General features: G+C 51.5%; 1 protein-coding gene across 1 annotated transcript in view; it reads right to left on the bottom strand.

Annotated features, from left to right (window-relative positions):
* The window catches only part of LOC144739624 (fibroblast growth factor 14-like), a 48,342-nt gene extending 33,147 nt beyond the window's left edge, over positions 1–15,195 (bottom strand). The window contains exon 1 of the mRNA XM_078622550.1: positions 15,018–15,195. Within this exon, the coding sequence (XP_078478676.1) occupies positions 15,018–15,195 (178 nt within the window). The remainder of the gene's footprint in view (positions 1–15,017) is intronic.
* Between the last annotated feature and the right edge of the window lie 304 nt (positions 15,196–15,499).

Genomic DNA, 15,499 nt, shown 5'->3' with positions numbered 1-15,499 from the left:
TCACAGGGGCCTAAAGCCTACAGCTAGGCCTAAAGCCTAGAACTAGGCCTCAAACTCTCCCTTCGTATCGTACCGCCGCCATTTCATTTTATTATAGCCATTCATTTGTTCATTCCTACCAGCCCACCCCGCAGGGACCTGTTACAGGTAGGAACAATGTTCCAAACCGCCCACCGGGGATTGTCTGTCTGTCTGTCGTTCATAAATAAATATATAATATAAACAGCTCTTTGATTGGTGGAGACCTACTGCCGGGTACGGAGAGGGGAGGTGCCTAAGATAGGAGGGTCAGGGGAGGGGCCTAAGGGAGGGGAGGGGGGGTCAGGGGAGGGGCCTAAGCAAGGGGGAGGGGCCGATAGTTAAGGGGGCTGGCTACCTGGCTGGCTGCCTGGCTACATCAGGTCAAGTGATCTTGTATACAGGTAGGAACAACAGGTTCCACACTGCCCACCAGGGATTATGTGTCTGTCTGTCGTCCACGAATGCGCTGTCCAACCAAGTTCCTACCTGCCCACTCTGAAGGAACGTGTTTCTTATACTGGGTGGCCCAAACGTCAGAACACACAGGGTTATTGTTATACAGTGAGTAGGTGGGTGAGTGGGTCAGTCAGTCGATGGGTGAGTGAACAAGAGGATGAGTGGGTAAGTTACTGAGTGGCTGGGCAAATTAATGAGTGAGCGAATGAGTGGTGACTGAGTGAGTGGGTGACCGAGTCAGTGAGTGGGTGAGTGAGTGAGTGGGTGAGTGAGTAGTTGACCGAGTGAGCAGGTGAGTGAGTGAGTAAGTGAGTGAGTGGGTTATCAATTGAGTGGTTGACCGAGTGAGCGGGTGACTGAGTGACAAACTGAGTGAGTGGGTGGGTGGGTGAATGGGTGGGTGTGAGTGGGTGAGTGGGTGGGTGAGTGGGTGAGTGCATGAGTGGGTGGGTGAGTGAGTGGGATAGTGAGTGGGTGAGTGGGTGGGTGGGTGGGTGAGTGAGTGGGTGGGTGGGTGAGTGAGTGAGTGGGTGGGTGAGTGGGTGGGTGGGTGGGTGGGTGGGTGAGTGGGTGGGTGGGTGAGTGAGTGGGTGAGTGCGTGAGTGGGTGTATGAGTGAGTGGGACAGTGAGTGGGTGAGTGAGTGGGTGACCGAGTCAGTGAGTGGGTGAGTGAGTGGGTGGGTGAGTGAGTGGGTGAGTGAGTAGTTGACCGAGTGAGCAGGTGAGTGAGTGAGTAACTGAGTGAGTGGGTTATCAAGTGAGTGGTTGACCGAGTGAGCGGGTGACTGAGTGACAAACTGAGTGAGTGGGTGGGTGAGTGAGTGAGTGGGTGGGTGGGTGAGTGGGTGGGTGAGTGGGTGAGTGCATGAGTGGGTGGGTGAGTGGGATAGTGAGTGGGTGAGTGGGTGGGTGGGTGGGTGAGTGAGTGGGTGGGTGGGTGAGTGAGTGGGTGAGTGGGTGGGTGGGTGGGTGAGTGGGTGGGTGGGTGAGTGAGTGGGTGAGTGCGTGAGTGGGTGGACGAGTGAGTGGGACAGTGAGTGGGTGAGTGAGTGGGTGACCGAGTCAGTGAGTGGGTGAGTGGGTGGGTGAGTGGGTGAGTGAGTGGGTGAGTGAGTGGTTGACCGAGTGAGCAGGTGAGTGAGTGAGTAACTGAGTGATTGGGTTATCAAGTGAGTGGTTGACCGAGTGAGCGGGTGACTGAGTGAAAAACTGAGTGAGTGGGTGGGTGGGGGAGTGAGTGAGTGGGTGGGTGAGTGGGTGAGTGAGTGAGTGGGTGGGTGGGTGAGTGGGTGGGTGAGTTAGTGGGTGCGTGGGTGGGTGGGTGAGTGGGTGAGGGCGTGAGTGGGTGGGTGGGTGAGTGAGTGGGTGAGTGAGTGAGTGGGTGGGTGAGTGGGTGAGTGAGTGAGTGGGTGGGTGGGTGAGTGGGTGGCTGAGTAAGTGGGTGGGTGGGTGACCGAGTCAGTGAGTGAGTGAGCGCCACACCGGTTGCGTGTTGGAGGGCAAAGCCGCAACGTGTACAGTCGGAGCACCACGACGTTTCGCGAGTGATTACAACCGGCAATCATCAGGCGGCAGACAGATTTGCTGTTCCTTTAAGAGGGGTGCATGTGATGACGTCACTTGTGAGCCCTTCACGTGCGAAGCGGGGGGGGGGGGGATTATGAATGCATATGAATGACAATGGGTGTCCATTACTGGTTGGGTTATTCACGTGCAGTCACTGCAGTGATGGAGTGCGGGACAGATATTATGTCACATCTTATACAGGTTTTCACGGAACCCACCACCCCTCCCCCCCCACCCCTCTTATTCCAAGACGCTTCAACAACAATTATACAAATTGTACGTAATGAGAGTGGTTTTAAGTCAAGAGGTGATTTTGTTATCGAAAGTGATGGTGGTGGTGGGGTTATGGTTTACGTGTGTGTACGGGGAACTTCTATCGCACCGTACGTAGCCAACCGGGGCGGTTTGAGGTGGTCATAGGGGCTGGGATGGTGATAGGGGTTGGGGTGGTGATAGGGGCTGGGGTAGTGATAGGGGTTGGGGTAGTGATAGGGGATGGGGTAGTGATAGGGGTTGGGGTAGTGGTAGGGGCTGGGGTAGTGATAGGGGTTGGGGTAGTGATAGGGGTTGGGGTGGTGATAGGGGTTGGGGTAGTGATAGGAGTTGGGGTAGTGATAGGGGTTGGGGTAGTGATAGGGGTTGGGGAGTGATAGGGGTTGGGGTAGTGATAGGGGCTGGGGTAGTGATAGGGGTTGGGGTGGTGATAGGGGTTGGGGTGGTGATAGGGGTTGGGGTAGTGATAGGGGTTGGGGTAGTGATAGGGGTTGGGGTAGTGATAGGGGTTGGGGGTAGTGATAGGGGTTGGGGAGTGATAGGGGTTGGGGTAGTGATAGGGGTTGGGGAGTGATAGGGGTTGGGATAGTGATAGGGGTTGGGGAGTGATAGGGGTTGGGGAGTGATAGGGGTTGGGGTAGTGATAGGGGTTGGGGTGGTGATAGGGGTTGGGGTAGTGATAGGGGTTGGGGAGTGATAGGGGTTGGGGAGTGATAGGGGTTGGGGTAGTGATAGGGGTTGGGGTAGTGATAGGGGTTGGGGAGTGATAGGGGTTGGGGAGTGATAGGGGTTGGGGAGTGATAGGGGTTGGGGAGTGATAGGGGTTGGGGTAGTGATAGGGGATGGGATAGTGATAGGGGTAGTGATAGGGGTTGGGGTAGTTATAGGGGTAGTTATAGGGGTAGTGATAGGGGTTGAGATAGTGATAGGGGTTGGGGTAGTGATAGGGGTTGGGGTAGTGATAGGGGTTGGGGTAGTGATAGGGGTTGGGGTAGTGATAGGGGTAGTGATAGGGGTTGGGGTAGTTATAGGGGTAGTGATAGGGGTTGGGGTAGTGATAGGGGTTGGGGTAGTGATAGGGGTTGGGGTAGTGATAGGGGTAGTGATAGGGGTTGGGGTAGTGATAGGGGTTGGGGTAGTGATAGGGGTTGGGGTAGTGATAGGGGTTGGGGTAGTGATAGGGGTTGGGGTAGTGATAGGGGTAGTGATAGGGGTTGGGGTAGTTATAGGGGTAGTGATAGGGGTTGGGGTAGTGGTAGGGGTAGTGATAGGGGTTGGGGTAGTGATAGGGGTTGGGGTAGTGATAGGGGTTGGGGTAGTGATAGGGGTTGGGGTAGTGATAGGGGTAGTGATAGGGGTTGGGGTAGTGATAGGGGTTGGGGTAGTGATAGGGGTTGGGGTAGTGATAGGGGTAGTGATAGGGGCTGGGGTAGTGATAGGAGTTGGGGTGGTGATAGGGGTTGGGGTAGTGATAGGGGTAGTGATAGGGGTTGGGGTAGTGGTAGGGGTTGGGGTAGTGATAGGGGCTGGGGTAGTGATAGGGGTTGGGGTGGTGATAGGGGTTGGGGTAGTGATAGGGGTTGGGGTAGTGATAGGGGTTGGGGAGTGATAGGGGTTGGGGTAGTGATAGGGGTTGGGGAGTGATAGGGGTTGGGGTAGTGATAGGGGTTGGGGTGGTGATAGGGGTTGGGGTAGTGATAGGGGTTGGGGAGTGATAGGGGTTGGGGAGTGATAGGGGTTGGGGAGTGATAGGGGTTGGGGAGTGATAGGGGTTGGGGTAGTGATAGGGGATGGGGTAGTGATAGGGGTAGTGATAGGGGTTGGGGTAGTTATAGGGGTAGTTATAGGGGTAGTGATAGGGGTTGAGATAGTGATAGGGGTTGGGGTAGTGATAGGGGTTGGGGTAGTGATAGGGGTTGGGGTAGTGATAGGGGTTGGGGTAGTGATAGGGGTAGTGATAGGGGTTGGGGTAGTTATAGGGGTAGTGATAGGGGTTGGGGTAGTGATAGGGGTTGGGGTAGTGATAGGGGTTGGGGTAGTGATAGGGGTAGTGATAGGGGTTGGGGTAGTGATAGGGGTTGGGGTAGTGATAGGGGTTGGGGTAGTGATAGGGGTTGGGGTAGTGATAGGGGTTGGGGTAGTGATAGGGGTAGTGATAGGGGTTGGGGTAGTTATAGGGGTAGTGATAGGGGTTGGGGTAGTGGTAGGGGTAGTGATAGGGGTTGGGGTAGTGATAGGGGTTGGGGTAGTGATAGGGGTTGGGGTAGTGATAGGGGTAGTGATAGGGGTTGGGGTAGTGATAGGGGTTGGGGTAGTGATAGGGGTTGGGGTAGTGATAGGGGTTGGGGTAGTGATAGGGGTAGTGATAGGGGTTGGGGTAGTGGTAGGGGTTGGGGTAGTGATAGGGGTTGGGGTAGTGATAGGGGTTGGGGTAGTTATAGGGGTAGTGATAGGGGTTGGGGTAGTGATAGGGGTAGTGATAGGGGTTGGGGTAGTGATAGGGGTAGTGATAGGGGTTGGGGTAGTGATAGGGGTTGGGGTAGTGGTAGGGGTTGGGGTAGTGATAGGGGTTGGGGTAGTGATAGGGGTTGGGGTAGTTATAGGGGTAGTGATAGGGGTTGGGGTAGTGATAGGGGTTGGGGTAGTGATAGGGGTTGGGGTGGTGATAGGGGTTGGGGTAGTGATAGGGGTTGGGGTAGTGATAGGGGTTGGGGTAGTGATAGGGGTTGGGGTAGTGATAGGGGTAGTGATAGGGGTTGGGGTAGTGATAGGGGTTGGGGTAGTGATAGGGGTTGGGGTAGTGATAGGGGTTGGGGTAGTGATAGGGGTTGGGGTAGTGATAGGGGTTGGGGATTCATCTTCTTGGTTCAGACGCTGTCTCCCCGACAGACCTGGTCTTCACCTGAGGACGGCTGCTTGCGTTGTGGCCGAAACGTCGTGAGAATTATTTTATCATGTTTTATTTTTATTATTTTATTACTTCCCTTCTACGCGACTTTACCGAAAGAACCAAGAAGAAGTGCAACACACATTCAAAGACATACAGAGACAAACATGCCCCTATAGAATAAAATAAATCACGACGTTTCGGGCGCAACACAAGCGTCCATCATCAGGTGTTGCTGAGACAGCAGGCCATGATTTATTTTATTTTATACCAAATCAAGAATGCCCCGTGTAGCCTCTAACAGACTGTAGGGGCAAGTGCTGTTAGTAGCAGCAGCGCCTATGAAGGTAGACACAGACAAAGATCCCCCGTGTAGCCTCTAACAGACTGTAGGGGCAAGTGCTGTTCGTAGCAGCAGCGCCTATGAAGGTAGACACAGACAAAGATCCCCCGTGTAGCCTCTAACAGACTGTAGGGGCAAGTGCTGTTCGTAGCAGCAGCGCCTATGAAGGTAGACACAGACAAAGATCCCCCGTGTAGCCTCTAACAGACTGTAGGGGCAAGTGCTGTTAGCGAGCATCACCTATGAAGGCCGGCACGGCACACGAGGGGGTGGGTGGCCAGCACCACGCCTGGCCCCCTTTGTCTTCCCAGTGGAGATGTTTACACACCGCACCGCACCAGGTACTCTTTTGAGGCTGAGTCGACCTAGCGGAGGCCCAGGACCAGCTCAGATAATCGTCACTGGTGTTGACCGTGAGCGGGAATCGAACCCGGGTCGCCGGGTTTATTGTGCAGCGCGCTAACCGCTACACGACCGCTCCCCACACACACTACACACACACACTACACACACACACACACTACACACACACATACACTACACACACTATACACACTACACACACACATACACTACACACACGTCACACACACTACACACACATACACACAACACACACACACACACTACACACACACACACACTACACACACACACACACTACACACACCACTACACACACCTACACACATACACTACACACATACACTACACACATACGCACACTACACACACTACACACACATACACACACTACACACACCACTACACACATGACACACTACACACACCTACACACATACACTACACACATACACTACACACATACGCACACTACACACACTACACACACATACACACACTACACACACTACACACACCACTACACACATGACACACTACACACACCTACACACATACACTACACACATACACTACACACATACACTACACACATATACACACTACACACACATACACACACATCACACAAACACTATACACACTACACACATACACACACACACTACACACACACACTACACACACTACACACACACACTACACACACACATTCAACACTACACACATACACACTACACACACACACACACTACACACACACATACACACTACACACACCACACACACACATTCAACACTACACACATACACACACTACACACACACACACTACACACAAGTAAAACGTAGAGCAAGCGGGGGAGTAACCCTGATGAGTCGCCTTTGGGACCCGAGTAAGATGGTTGATGATTGCTGCTGCTGCTGCTGCCATGTGGGTCTAGCCTAAAGCACCCCCATTGGCAGCTGTCTCTGTGCATTAGTATGACGGTAGTGAAGGGGGTAGGGAAGGGGTTGAAACTACAACTACAAACTATTTTTTATAAACCAGCCCACTGAACGATGTCGCTCTTTTGTCAGAAGCCTGTCGCAAATGATAGCTCAACGAATTGCCTTTCCCCCATCATCATCGTCATCATCGCGTGGACATTCATAGCAGCCGTGTGGCGTAGCCTAGAGCAACCCCAGTGGCAGTAGCCGTCCGCGTGAATTAAGTCTGCAAGTAACGGGCGTACATCCACGCGGCTGAATTGCCACGAGTCTGAACATCGACACGGCTGAATTGCCACGAGTCTGAACATCCACGCGGCTGAATTGCCACGAGTATGAACATCCACGCGGCTGAATTGCCACGAGTCTGAACATCCACGCGGCTGAATTGTCACGAGTCTGAACATCCACGCGGCTGAATTGCCACGAGTCTGAACATCCACGCGGCTGAATTGTCACGAGTGTGAACATCCACGCGGCTGAATTGTCACGAGTGTGAACATTCCATGGCTGAATTGTCACGAGTGTGAACATCCACGCGGCTGAATTGTCACGAGTGTGAACATCCACGCGGCTGAATTGTCACGAGTCTGAACATCCACGCGGCTGAATTGTCCCGAGTCTGAACATCCACGCGGCTGAATTGCCACGAGTCTGAACATCCACGCGGCTGAATTGTCACGAGTCTGAACATCCACGCGGCTGAATTGCCACGAGTCTGAACATCCACGCGGCTGAATTGTCACGAGTCTGAACATCCACGCGGCTGAATTGCCACGAGTCTGAACATCCACGCGGCTGAATTGTCACGAGTCTGAACATCCACGCGGCTGAATTGTCCCGAGTCTGAACATCCACGCGGCTGAATTGTCACGAGTCTGAACATCCACGCGGCTGAATTGTCACGAGTCTGAACATCCACGCGGCTGAATTGTCCCGAGTCTGAACATCCACGCGGCTGAATTGTCACGAGTGTGAACATCCACGCGGCTGAATTGTCACGAGTCTGAACATTCACATGGCTGAATTGTCACGAGTCTGAACATCCACGCGGCTGAATTGCCACGAGTCTGAACATCCACGCGGCTGAATTGTCACGAGTCTGAACATCCACGCGGCTGAATTGCCACGAGTCTGAACATCCACGCGGCTGAATTGTCACGAGTCTGAACATCCACGCGGCTGAATTGTCCCGAGTCTGAACATCCACGCGGCTGAATTGCCACGAGTCTGAACATCCACGCGGCTGAATTGTCACGAGTCTGAACATCCACGCGGCTGAATTGTCACGAGTCTGAACATCCACGCGGCTGAATTGTCACGAGTCTGAACATCCACGCGGCTGAATTGTCACGAGTCTGAACATCCACGCGGCTGAATTGCCACGAGTCTGAACATCCACGCGGCTGAATTGTCACGAGTCTGAACATCCACGCGGCTGAATTGTCACGAGTCTGAACATCCACGCGGCTGAATTGTCACGAGTCTGAACATCCACGCGGCTGAATTGCCACGAGTCTGAACATCCACGCGGCTGAATTGTCACGAGTCTGAACATCCACGCGGCTGAATTGTCACGAGTCTGAACATCCACGCGGCTGAATTGCCACGAGTCTGAACATCCACGCGGCTGAATTGTCACGAGTCTGAACATCCACGCGGCTGAATTGTCACGAGTCTGAACATCCACGCGGCTGAATTGTCACGAGTCTGAACATCCACGCGGCTGAATTGTCCCGAGTCTGAACATCCACGCGGCTGAATTGTCACGAGTGTGAACATCCACGCGGCTGAATTGTCACGAGTGTGAACATTCCATGGCTGAATTGTCACGAGTGTGAACATCCACGCGGCTGAATTGTCACGAGTGTGAACATCCACGCGGCTGAATTGTCACGAGTGTGAACATTCCATGGCTGAATTGTCACGAGTGTGAACATCCACGCGGCTGAATTATCACGAGTGTGAACATCCACGCGGCTGAATTGTCACGAGTGTGAACATCCACGCGGCTGAATTGTCACGAGTGTGAACATTCCATGGCTGAATTGTCACGACTATCAACATTGACATGGCTGAATTGCCACGAGTCTCAACATCTATGTGGCCGAATTGCCACGAGTCTGAACACTGGCATGGCTGAATTTCCACGAGTATGAACATTGACATGGCTGAATTGCCACAAGTCTGAACATTGACATGGCTGAATTGTCACGAGAATCAACATCAACATGACTGAATTGCCACAAGTCTGAACATTGACATGGCTGAATTGTCACGAGAATCAACATCAACATGGCTGAATTGTCACGAGAATCAACATCAACATGGCTGAATTGTCACGAGTCTGAACATCCACGCGGCTGAATTGTCCCGAGTCTGAACATCCACGCGGCTGAATTGTCACGAGTGTGAACATCCACGCGGCTGAATTGTCACGAGTGTGAACATTCCATGGCTGAATTGTCACGAGTCTGAACATCCACGCGGCTGAATTGCCACGAGTCTGAACATCCACGCGGCTGAATTGTCACGAGTCTGAACATCCACGCGGCTGAATTGCCACGAGTCTGAACATCCACGCGGCTGAATTGTCACGAGTCTGAACATCCACGCGGCTGAATTGTCCCGAGTCTGAACATCCACGCGGCTGAATTGCCACGAGTCTGAACATCCACGCGGCTGAATTGTCACGAGTCTGAACATCCACGCGGCTGAATTGTCACGAGTCTGAACATCCACGCGGCTGAATTGTCACGAGTCTGAACATCCACGCGGCTGAATTGTCACGAGTCTGAACATCCACGCGGCTGAATTGCCACGAGTCTGAACATCCACGCGGCTGAATTGTCACGAGTCTGAACATCCACGCGGCTGAATTGTCACGAGTCTGAACATCCACGCGGCTGAATTGTCACGAGTCTGAACATCCACGCGGCTGAATTGCCACGAGTCTGAACATCCACGCGGCTGAATTGTCACGAGTCTGAACATCCACGCGGCTGAATTGTCACGAGTCTGAACATCCACGCGGCTGAATTGCCACGAGTCTGAACATCCACGCGGCTGAATTGTCACGAGTCTGAACATCCACGCGGCTGAATTGTCACGAGTCTGAACATCCACGCGGCTGAATTGTCACGAGTCTGAACATCCACGCGGCTGAATTGTCCCGAGTCTGAACATCCACGCGGCTGAATTGTCACGAGTGTGAACATCCACGCGGCTGAATTGTCACGAGTGTGAACATTCCATGGCTGAATTGTCACGAGTGTGAACATCCACGCGGCTGAATTGTCACGAGTGTGAACATCCACGCGGCTGAATTGTCACGAGTGTGAACATTCCATGGCTGAATTGTCACGAGTGTGAACATCCACGCGGCTGAATTATCACGAGTGTGAACATCCACGCGGCTGAATTGTCACGAGTGTGAACATCCACGCGGCTGAATTGTCACGAGTGTGAACATTCCATGGCTGAATTGTCACGACTATCAACATTGACATGGCTGAATTGCCACGAGTCTCAACATCTATGTGGCCGAATTGCCACGAGTCTGAACACTGGCATGGCTGAATTTCCACGAGTATGAACATTGACATGGCTGAATTGCCACAAGTCTGAACATTGACATGGCTGAATTGTCACGAGAATCAACATCAACATGACTGAATTGCCACAAGTCTGAACATTGACATGGCTGAATTGTCACGAGAATCAACATCAACATGGCTGAATTGTCACGAGAATCAACATCAACATGGCTGAATTGTCACGAGAATCAACATCAACATGGCTGAATTGTCACGAGAATCAACATCAACATGACTGAATTGCCACAAGTCTGAACATTGACATGGCTGAATTGTCACGAGAATCAACATCAACATGGCTGAATTGTCACGAGTTTCAACATTGACACGGCTGAATTGCCACGAGTCTGATCATTGACTCGGCTGAATTGCCACGAGTCTGAACATCCACACGGCTGAATTGCCACGAGTCTGAACATCCACACGGCTGAATTGCCACGAGTCTGAACATTCCATGGTGGAATTGCCACGAGTCTCAACATTAACGTGGCTGAATTGTCACGAATCTGAACATCACACGGCTGAATTGTCACGAGTCTCAACATCGACACGGCTGAATTGTCACGAGTCTGAACATTAACACGGCTGAATTGTCACGAGTCTCAACATCGACACGGCTGAATTGCCACGAGTCTGAACATTAACACGGCTGAATTGTCACGAGTTTCAACATCGACACGGCTGAATTGTCACGAGTCTGAACATTGACACGGCTGAATTGTCACGAGTTTCAACATTGACACGGCTGAATTGCCACGAGTCTGAACATTAACACGGCTGAATTGTCACGAGTCTGAACATCACACGGCTGAATTGTCACGAGTTTCAACATTGACACGGCTGAATTGCCACGAGTCTGAACATTAACACGGCTGAATTGTCACGAGTCTGAACATTGACACGGCTGAATTGTCACGAGTCTGAACATTGACACGGCTGAATTGCCACGAGTCTGAACATTAACACGGCTGAATTGTTACAAGTCTGAACATTAACACGGCTGAATTGTCACGAGTCTGAACATTGACACGGCTGAATTGTCACGAGTGTGAACATTAACACGGCTGAATTGTCACGAGTCTGAACATTGACACGGCTGAATTGTCACGAGTCTGAACATTGACACGGCTGAATTGTTACAAGTCTGAACATTAACACGGCTGAATTGTCACGAGTTTGAACATTGACACGGCTGAATTGTCACGAGTGTGAACATTAACACGGCTGAATTGTCACGAGTCTGAACATTGACACGGCTGAATTGTCACGAGTCTGAACATTGACACGGCTGAATTGCCACGAGTCTGAACATTGACACGGCTGAATTGTCACGAGTCTGAACATTGACACGGCTGAATTGTCACGAGTCTGAACATTGACACGGCTGAATTGTCACGAGTCTGAACATTAACACGGCTGAATTGTCACGAGTCTGAACATTGACACGGCTGAATTGTCACGAGTCTGAACATTAACACGGCTGAATTGTCACGAGTCTGAACATTAACACGGCTGAATTGTCACGAGTCTGAACATTAACACGGCTGAATTGTCACGAGTCTGAACATTAACACGGCTGAATTGTCACGAGTCTGAACATTAACACGGCTGAATTGTCACGAGTCTGAACATTAACACGGCTGAATTGTCACGAGTCTGAACATTAACACGGCTGAATTGTCACGAGTCTGAACATTAACACGGCTGAATTGTCACAAGTCTGAACATTAACACGGCTGAATTGTCACGAGTCTGAACATTAACACGGCTGAATTGTCACGAGTCTGAACATTAACACGGCTGAATTGTCACGAGTCTGAACATTGACACAGCTGAATTGTCACGAGTCTGAACATTAACACGGCTGAATTGTCACGAGTCTGAACATTGACACGGCTGAATTGTAACGAGTCTGAACATTGACACGGCTGAATTGTCACGAGTCTGAACATTAACACGGCTGAATTGTCACGAGTCTGAACATTAACACGGCTGAATTGTCACAAGTCTGAACATTAACACGGCTGAATTGTCACGAGTCTGAACATTAACACGGCTGAATTGTCACGAGTCTGAACATTAACACGGCTGAATTGTCACGAGTCTGAACATTAACACGGCTGAATTGTCACAAGTCTGAACATTAACACGGCTGAATTGTCACGAGTATGAACATTGACACGGCTGAATTGTCACGAGTCTGAACATTAACACGGCTGAATTGTCACGAGTCTGAACATTGACACAGCTGAATTGTCACGAGTCTGAACATTAACACGGCTGAATTGTCACGAGTCTGAACATTGACACGGCTGAATTGTAACGAGTCTGAACATTGACACGGCTGAATTGTCACGAGTCTGAACATTAACACGGCTGAATTGTCACAAGTCTGAACATTAACACGGCTGAATTGTCACGAGTCTGAACATTAACACGGCTGAATTGTCACGAGTCTGAACATTAACACGGCTGAATTGTCACGAGTCTGAACATTGACACAGCTGAATTGTCACGAGTCTGAACATTAACACGGCTGAATTGTCACGAGTCTGAACATTGACACGGCTGAATTGTAACGAGTCTGAACATTAACACGGCTGAATTATCACGAGTCTGAACATTGACACAGCTGAATTGTCACGAGTCTGAACATTGACACGGCTGAATTGTAACGAGTCTGAACATTGACACGGCTGAATTGTCACGAGTCTGAACATTAACACGGCTGAATTGCCACGAGTCTGAACATTCACATGGCTGAATTGTCACGAGTATGAACATTGACACGGCTGAATTGTCACGAGTCTGAACATTCACATGGCTGAATTGTCACGAGTCTGAACATTAACACGGCTGAATTGTCACGAGTCTGAACATTGACACGGCTGAATTGTCACAAGTCTGAACATTGACACGGCTGAATTGTCACGAGTCTGAACATTAACACGGCTGAATTGTCACGAGTCTGAACATTGACACGGCTGAATTGCCACGAGTCTGAACATCCACACGACTGAATTGTCACAAGTCTGATCATTAACATGGCTGAATTGTCACAAGTCTGATCATTAACACGGCTGAATTGTCACAAGTCTGATCATTAACATGACTGAATTGTCACAAGTCTGGACATTAACATGGCTGAATTGCCACGAGTCTGAACATTAACACGGGGGAATTGTCATGAGTCTGAACATTCCATGTCTGAATTGTCACGAGTCTGAACATTAACATGGCTGAATTGTCACGAGTCTCAACATCCATACGACTGAATTATCACGAATCTGAATATTCAGGTAACTGAATTATCACGAGTCTGGACATCCAAACGGCTGAATTGCCACGAGTCTGAACATTAACACGGCTGAATTGTCACGAGCCTCAACATCAACATGGCTTAATTGTCACGGGTATGAACATCCACATGGCTGAATTGCTACGAGTCTGATCATTGACACGGCGGAATTGTTACGAGCCTCAACATCAACATGGCTGAATTGCCACGAGTCTGAACATTAACATGGCTGAATTGTCACGAGCCTCAACATCAACATGGCTGAATTGTCACGAGTCTCAACATTGACACGGCTGAATTGCCACGAGTCTCAACATCTATGTGGCCGAATTGTCACGAGTCTCAACATCAGCACAGCTGAATTGCCACGAGTCTGAACATTAACACGGCTGACTTGTCACGCGTCTGATCATTAACACGGCTGAATTGTCACGAGTATCAACATCCACACGGCTGAATTGTCACGACTCAACATTGACGTGGCTGAATTGTCACGAGTCTCAACATCCACACGGCTGAATTGCCACGAGTCTGAACATTCCATGGTGGAATTGCCACGAGTCTCAACATTAACGTGGCTGAATTGCCACGAGTCTGAACATTGACACGGCTGAATTGCCACGAGTCTGATCATCCACATGGCTGAATTGCCACGAGTCTGATCATTGACACGGCTAAATTGCCACAAGTCTGAACATTCCATGGCTGAATTGTCACAAGTCTGAACATCAACATGGCTGAATTGTCACGAGTATCAACATCCACATGGCTGCATTGTCACAAGTCTGAACATTGACACGCTGAATTGCCACGAGTATCATCATCCACACGGCTGAATTGTCACAAGTCTGAACATTGACACGCTGAATTGTCACAAGTCTGAACATTCACATTGCTAAATTGCCACGAGTCTTAATATTGACGTGGCTGAATAGTCACGAGTTTGAACATTGACACGGCTGAATTGTGAGAAGCCTGAACATTAACACGGCTGAATTGCCACGAGTCTGAACATTGCCACGGCTGAATTGTCACAAGTCTGAACATTAACGTGACTGAATTGTCACGAATCTCAACATCCACACGGCTGAATTGCCACGAGTATCAACATCACACGGCTGCATTGTCACGAGTCTGAACATCCACGTGCCACCGGCATTCCCCGGTACCCCCCCCCCCTTCCCTCGCCCCCTCCCCGCGCCCCCCCCCCCGCGCCCACCCACCCGATCTCTTTTTCCTCCGCTTGTGCACGCCGCAAATGCGCACGCGCGAGAAGATGGCGAGCAGGTCCTTCTCGGCGGGACTGGAGGCCCTGGTGGGCACCTGGGGCCTCTCCGCCCCACCACTGTCCCTCGCCTGCCGTTTCTGGCGAATGAGCGAGCTTGCTATGGCCGCCGCCATCGCGCTCTAGGCCCCATCGCTTAGGGCGCGGCCCCCCAAGCCGGCCGCCCCCTACCTAAGAAGGCGGCGGAGGGGGGGCGGCGGCGGCGGCCCGGCCGTGCACCCCCCCCCACCGCGACCTCAGCGGCGAGGCCGCGGCCGAGTAGTCGGGGGTCGCGACGACGCCGACTTCTGCGCCGCCGCTGTGGCCATCGCCGGCCGGGCTACAGCGGGCGACGCTCTTCCGATGCCGCGTCACGCGACGCTCTCACGCCGGAGAACTTTCCAGACGGCCCGTGTCCGCGTGCCCCCCGCGTCCCCCGCA

This window comes from Lampetra planeri, unplaced genomic scaffold (genome assembly GCF_965212315.1).
Source record: "Lampetra planeri unplaced genomic scaffold, kcLamPlan1.2.h2 scaffold_161, whole genome shotgun sequence".
Lineage (NCBI taxonomy): Eukaryota > Metazoa > Chordata > Hyperoartia > Petromyzontiformes > Petromyzontidae > Lampetra > Lampetra planeri.
The sequence above is the reverse complement of the archived record's forward strand: the minus strand, read 5'-3'. Positions and strand labels throughout refer to the sequence as shown.